This window comes from Macrobrachium rosenbergii, chromosome 6, assembly GCF_040412425.1.
Source record: "Macrobrachium rosenbergii isolate ZJJX-2024 chromosome 6, ASM4041242v1, whole genome shotgun sequence".
NCBI lineage: Eukaryota > Metazoa > Arthropoda > Malacostraca > Decapoda > Palaemonidae > Macrobrachium > Macrobrachium rosenbergii.
In genome coordinates, this window is record NC_089746.1 from 23,176,648 (window position 1) to 23,184,147 (window position 7,500).

At 36.9% G+C, this 7,500-nt stretch overlaps 2 protein-coding genes across 4 annotated transcripts in view; one reads left to right on the top strand and one right to left on the bottom strand.

Moving 5' to 3' along the window:
* Tbca (Tubulin binding cofactor A) overlaps positions 1 to 7,500 on the top strand; it is a 258,271-nt gene that overhangs the window by 111,175 nt on the left and 139,596 nt on the right. The window lies entirely within an intron of this gene.
* The window catches only part of LOC136839318 (follistatin-related protein 1-like), a 47,646-nt gene that overhangs the window by 1,433 nt on the left and 38,713 nt on the right, over positions 1 to 7,500 (bottom strand). For all 3 annotated transcript variants that reach the window (XM_067105194.1, XM_067105195.1, XM_067105193.1), the window contains exons 6-9: positions 7,068 to 7,305; positions 5,088 to 5,200; positions 1,025 to 1,088; positions 1 to 130 (exon numbers count right to left, since the gene is read on the bottom strand). The exon at positions 1 to 130 is cut by the window's left edge and continues 1,433 nt beyond it. In XM_067105194.1, coding sequence (XP_066961295.1) covers positions 1 to 130; positions 1,025 to 1,088; positions 5,088 to 5,200; positions 7,068 to 7,305 — 545 coding nt within the window. The remainder of the gene's footprint in view (positions 131 to 1,024; positions 1,089 to 5,087; positions 5,201 to 7,067; positions 7,306 to 7,500) is intronic.

Below are 7,500 nucleotides of genomic sequence, written 5' to 3' on the forward strand. Positions count from 1 at the left end.
GTCTTTTCCACCATCCAGTTCATTTTCCCCGTCGTCGTAAGAATAGAAGTCATCCTTCTTGAATTCTTTCTTGGATTCGGCGTCGGACCGAGCTGGATTGGTACAAACCCAACTTCCGACTGCGCATACACTGTAATATAAGTGTAAGGCAAAAGTTTAAAGCGGACACATTACAGAATAACAAGGTACAGAATGGCATCTCCATAAGCAGTAAAATGCTAACGTTTAATGCAAACATACTACAGAATCAGACGTTTAATGCAAACATACTACAAAATCAGACGTTTAATTCAAACATATTACAGAATCAGACGTTTAATGCAAACATACTATAGAATCAAACGTTTAATGCAAACATACTACAGATTCAAACGTTTAATACAAACATATTACAGAATCAGACGTTTAATACAGACATTTAATAGAGACATACTATATAGTTATAAACTATAAATTGACAAGTTTGATGCAGGCGCTCTCCAAATTCACAATAAACCCAAACAGATTATAAAATTCTAGACTGAAAAATTCTAACTTTCGATACAGATTGACTCCCAAATTACAGACTATATATGAGGCAAACGGTTAATGCAGAAACACTGCAATTTTAGGAGACAAAACGTTTAATACATTCAGACTACAAAGTCACAGACTATAATTGTACAAAATGCAAAATACAAATATATGATTCAAATCTAAATGAAGTATGGAAAATTTATTTTAAAACCCAAGATTAAAATTAACTTTATTTTTGTTAGAATAAGTTGATTGGTTAACTGTACGTAAACGGAAATTACAAAGACGCAAGAAATTTCAAAGAATTTAAGAACTTAATTTTATTAGGAAAAATATTTGTCAGTCCACAATAAGTCTCAAGCAATTTAATATCCAAATTATAGATCAGAATCCTGACGGCTATAAATGATGGCATATTTCTTCCATAGAAAATAAAAATTGCATAACGAATTAAATGGAAGTTTTTCTATAAAAAGCTAAATTCACAATGAGAGGGAAAGATACATACCATCTGTTTCCATCGACCACCACCTCATGAGCATCGTGGTAGGTTTTGCCTTCCAGGGAGCAAACTGAAAAAAAAAGATGCAAAATTTACCAAGAAAAAGATATGAATACTGAAACATTAATGCTGGCAAATTCACTAAAGTGTATAAGTTCTCCATATCACCAAGGTAACCATTTTACCTTGAGCTATGACCCATAAATGTTGTACGGGTATTTTAATGAGAAAGGATTAAAATAATCAGGAGGGGAAATTGCTCTAAGAATCCGTATATCACTTCATCATGTTAAATGACAAAGAAAAAAAAGGTGGCAAACGACAGTTTTTATCTTTTTGGCATAGAAGGAAAGAGAAATTTTCTGAAATAGGTATTAAAACAACTGAAAAAGTTTCTTTACCATGAAAAATCTTACTGTATATAACGAAGTGAACATCCACACATATTCCCCATCCCCCCCTTTTCCCTGAAAGAACACAATCTACGGGTAAGAAACTTCACGTTTAGACTTGCCATCGTCTAACCTGGGTCTTAACTGACCTCTATATGAATGTGTAGAATGGCTGTACCTTGGTCCTTGTTTTCGGACAGTACGTAAAGTCCCTAGGCCTTGGATTTCCCATCTCCACTCTCTCTTGTATTACCGTAATTTTTTATGACATCCCTTAGTATATGAATAAATTCTTTGCCAATTGCAAAGCCCAGCGAAAGTGCACAGGTGGAATTTAGGGCGCGTAAAAATCTTGTCGCTCATAAACGAGGGCAGCAGAGTCCTCTCCAACGCGTCATATGATGCGGCGATGAAATTACAGTCCCGGATGTAAAGCGTATTTTAAGAATAACGGGCCATACGATCGTTGTATGGCAGAAACCATACAACAGAAATTTGAATCGAGTCTTTAGGATCATTTCAACTTGTAGTTTGAATCGTGTAGGTTGAGCAAACATTCCGATTGTTGCGACTGCTTGTATTTAAAAAAATTTTCTGATTTATTTGATGGATTGGTTTTGAAATAATTTTTATTATGTTGTTGCATTAAAAAAATATACGAACTCATATGCATAAAGGTATCTGCATATTCGTTTGTCTATGATTGTATGTAAATATTTCTTTATTTTTTATAAATTATGTACTCATATTTGATTCACAAACAAGCACTCGCCTATACCCATAATGTCTATACATGTATATATATTTGTGATAACCACTATGGCCCCTTAACTTCTCGATTTCCTCACAATTGATGGATGCACACATCACTACAAACCTTGAACCCAGATGGAGAAGCCCTGACTCCCGTGAGTGGTGAAAGTTAGCCACACCCAGGACCCACCTTGCCCTCACCCTAACTCTCGTATGCTGGTTCGAATCCTACAGCGAGACTCAAGGTTTATTCCTTTCGGTTCAAGGCTCGTGGTGATGACCGTATCCAAAATTTGCGAGGAAATAAAGAATTTACACACACACAGACACACACATGTATATATATATATATATATATATATATATATATATATATATATATATATATATATATATATATATATATATATATATGTATATGTATATATATATATATATATATATATATATATATATATATATATAATTATGGAATTGGAACTGGAATATGAAATTTAGACCATAGGCCAAACGCTTGGGCCTATGAGATTATTGAACGCTAGACGGATAATTGAGAGTAAAGAAGGTTCTAAAAGTGTAACAGGAGGAAAACCTCGCAGTTGCACCATGAAACGATTGCTAGGAGAGGGAGGAAAGATAAGATAGAAAGATAATATGAACGGAGGCACAGTAAAAGGAATGAAATCGGCTGCAGCTAGGGACAGAAGGGACACTGCAAAGAAGCTTAAGTAATAGCCTACGTCATTGCACAGCGTGAGGTGCACTGATGGCACTACCTTCCTACGGCGAAGTCTATGATTATATGTCAGCATTTCTGTATCCATCGCGCACTTAAAGTTCATTTTCATGCGGACGGAAAGAGACTAGCAATTAAGTCTCCGGTTCGGTTCTCCGAAAAACCGGGTCGTCGTCACCAGGTCTCAAGGTAAGGGAGATCATGTTTCCACAAAGACAGAAAAGGAATTTCGGCGCTGAGATCAGACGAACTGAAATGATCAAAAGGAGGCTCCTCAATGGGCCACCTCCAAAAATGTTTGAGCTGAGGCGGGGTGGGATTCTGGTTGGGGGTGCCGAGGATGATGGAAATATGTCACTCAATCAAAGATGATGATATGCACCAATAAGTATATAGATATACAGTGTATGCAAACATTATATATATATACATATATATATACATATATATATATATATATATATATATATATATATATATATATATATATATATATATATATATATATATATATATATATATATTATGTAAAAACCATACGTCTTTTCCCCATAGAAACTTATATTTATTCCAGAGTCCTTTGTGTCGAGCACAAGCACTCTCTCGAGCTGACTATCTTTAACACAAATGAAAGTATTATTCATTTCGATATTTCATTATTTCAAGAAAAAACTCCCAGGAAAAAAGATTGTTCAAAAATAATAAACCCATATAATTCTGACATCACACATTTGAGTCAGAGTTTCCCATTAGTGTTTTGCGAATATCCTGTATCATTTAAGCCAATGTGAATAAAAAGAGATTCTAGTGAGCTTTCAGTAATTGAACATTATTTCCCATGAAAACTGCAAATATTGCAAAAAGGCTGAATATGAAAGTTGTCATTATTATGGATTTTTTCTGTCTCTTCTAACCACAAAAATCTCATCTTTAGAAAACCAACACTGCTTGGGTAATCCCTCTTTTATTCCCTTAAGCCGCAACATCATATGATACGTCTTTTACTCTTTCTCCCCTGCCCCCCCCCTTCTCTCTCTCTCTCTCTCTCTCTCTCTCTCTCTCTCTCTCTCTCTTACAAAGGATTCCATCATCTACTTTTATATCGAATTACATTTCTTAGTTCTTTTGGTCTGGTGTCCCGATGTCGGAAAATGACTGAAGTGTTACCAACACAGAGGAAACGGTTAGGAGCAGAGTTGAATTTGTCAGGGTCAAATGTATATCTGAGATATGCTTTATTGGAAAATTTTCTTATGATTTTATTAGTTTCACTAAAAAAAAAATGAGAAAGGAAATGCATTTATTCAGGCTTAGAGATTACGATGACACAAAGAAATTCAAAAGAGAGATGAGAGAGAGAGAGAGAGAGAGAGAGAGAGAGAGAGAGAGAGAGAGAGAGAGAGAGAGAGAGAGAGAGCTGGGCTGACATCTTATGCGTAAAGATCAGAGACCTCTTGAAAGGATGGTTGTAAATATAGGTAAGAGATAAGCATTCCTTTGACGGAGACGACAAACGGGAAGTCTTGTCATGAGTGTAAAAAAAAAATGGAAAAGGGTCTGTAATGAAGATATGTGAGAGGATTTACGGATAGGGTCCTAATCACTCGAAAGGATATCTGCTTGAAGGAAGATGAAGGTCTTTGAGGACCTAAACGATAGGGAAAAAGATGTTCTCTCTGGCCCCGTAAACCTTCTAGCTTTAGGTACAGGTGCCTCGGCTACTCATAAATGTATACCCTCTGAATGCTCCAAATTAAGATTTACGACATGAAAATATAAATGATACAAAAGAAATGATTATTATATTATACTCTAAAATATCGAATGTTCTCATACTACATATCTACTTATTTCATTCTTTTCCAAATTACTTGTTATTAAGGAGCCTTGAGCAAAGGAACTGGGCATATCAAGTAACATGACGCATTTCTAAGTTAAATTCATTTTCAGTATTAGATATTTTAGAATGGTTACAAAGGTTAATGCAAAAGAAATATTTTATTCTTAGTAACTGTTTAATTCTTTCGCATACTACTTTTGACTAGGGAGTTGTTAGACAAACGAAGCATAGCAAAGTAACATGACGCATTGCAGGAGGCAATGACAGCGATGACAAGGATAACGTTAGGCAACTCCTCTGCGGTTGAGTAGAACTGCAACGAAAAATAGAGGGGTATTTGTTACTCACGCTTCTGAGGCGGATGCCATCCTGGGGAGAGCATGGCGGTGAATTCCTCGAAGTCCAACCGCCAGTCCTTGTTTTCGTCGGCTGCGTCCACGATGGCGTCGATGCACAGGGCCCTGCGGCATCAAATGACGGAGGTTAGAATGGTTTCTCGCTATTGTGGTCGGCAGAGGTCTAAAAATAAAAATTTGGATTTCACAGGTCCCGGGAAATATTCGTCAGAAAGGAAAGGCTATACGAGTATTCTTTAGTTTAGTTTCATGCATGAATTGCAAAGGAGAAAATCAAAGCAATTATAACGGCCTGATGATTCTAATTGAAGGGTTCACATTTTCAAGAATTTAAGAACTTAATTACGAAGTACTCGAGATGTCTGAAGGAGGTGAATTATAGTCAGTGAGACGATTATCAATGCCAGAAAAAAGAACATTAGCAGAAGTCGCTATTGAAATAATGATAAACCTGATTTTGAAAAGAGTCAGGAAGATAGAAAGTTCCAGGCCAAAGCAGTGAATGGTGATAAAGGCAAATCAATACCTAAATCATTCCGTCTCAAGAGATAAGAGCTGGTTCATAAAAGAGACAGACTGCATTCAACTTTGTCGAAATCGATGTGTAAAGAACGAGTCTAGATACGAGAACGATTTGCCAAAGAAGGAAGGATAAAATCCCTACATGAGGTAGCTGAACAAATACGTAAATGTAACGGTTGATTAGTATGCCAAGCTTCCAAGAGGCACAGTTAACCAGGTCCGTGATGGGATCCTTCTAAGTCTTTCATAACTTCAAAATATTAATGGACTTTGAAGATTCGATTCTGAATTCTCAGGTATTAGTTGGAAGAGGAAGGAGTATTTGACTTATATACGAATGATCTTGGAACCACTGGAAGGAACAATGCCTGTCCCATTATAATGACTGAAGGTGAGCATTGACAGCATCATACAAAATTAAGTCTGTGTGAGAGAGAGAGAGAGAGAGAGAGAGAGAGAGAGAGAGAGAGAGAGAGAGAGAGAGAGAGAGAGAGAGAGAGAATCACTATTTGACATAAATAGAGGGTATTTTGAAGAGCTGAGGATCTAGCAATCACTTTGGTGGATTTTCTAAACAATGACTGCACACAAAACATCTGCCAACGTAGTGTTTACAAAAGTTGCTGTACACTTCGCCTCCAGCTATAAATAAGTTGTAAATCTATCCTTGTTTCCAATTTATAATCATGTGTTCCATTCAACAAACCATAGGTGAGATTGCTTTGATGAGTAAAATTTGAATGTTAATGAAAGAGCATACGTTTCTTAATTTCTTCTGGCACTGCAAACACGAAATTTCTTAATCTTTGTTGATAAAGTAAATTGTTATATGATATCAGTGTACAGTTTCACATGTGACAGCATCTGGGACTTTTTATGAAGCAAACAATTCCTGTTTACAATTTATATATTTTTAGTATTGGCGATGGGAGATTTTACGTACTTATATGAAAACTGTAGTTTATAAAAGTTGTACTGAATATCAACAGTAGCCTAATAAACGAAAACGGATATATTCTTACTTAATGCCAAAAGAAGGTAGTGAGATGAGTGTGCCATCAGTGCACCCCACGTGGTGCAATGTAGGCATTACTTGAGGTTCTTTGCAGCGTCCCTTCTGCCCCTAGCTGCAACCCCTTTCATTCCCTTTACTGCACCACCAATTATATTCTCTTCCATCTTGCTATCCACCCTCTGCTAACAATTGTTTCATAGTGTAACTGCGAGTTTTCCTCCGGCTGCAACTTTCAAACCCCTTTCTACTCTCAATTTTCCTTTCAGCGCTGAATGACCTCATAGGTCCCAGCGCTAGGCCTTTGGACTAAATTAATTCTACATTCTATTCTCTATATTCTGTTGAGATGACTACAAAGGCCGCCAGAATAGAGTCAAAGTCATGGGTGGGCCATCGTGGAGCATACCTGTACCTCTTCTTCCAGCGTCTCCTTACCTGGTCAGCTCCTGGTTCTGTTCTGGTCTGGCCATGAAGAAAGCGTCCTTAGTACAGTTCAGAAGTTCGTCTGACTCCAAGAACTTGTCCCGATCTTCGTCGCAAGTGAAGAAACGTCCCCACAGGCTCTCTCGGTAGGTCATTCCGCTCACGTGCCATGGCTGCGTCGCCAAGGTCTTCTGCCAATGTTTACCGATGACCAGCAAAAGGGCATCGCGCTGGGAACTGTAGCAGACAGCTGTGCAAAGAATTGTTTTTCAGTATCTTACTCTTTCGCTTAAATTTTCTGTTTGTTATTGCATGAAAAAATTTGAATATTTGCAAGAGTATTTGATTAAGAGGATTCATTGTTATGTAGACTTGATTCAGTGTAAACATAAACCTAAGCAATTTTCGTTATTTTAAGATCCTTTTCATCTAATCGGAGGTATTT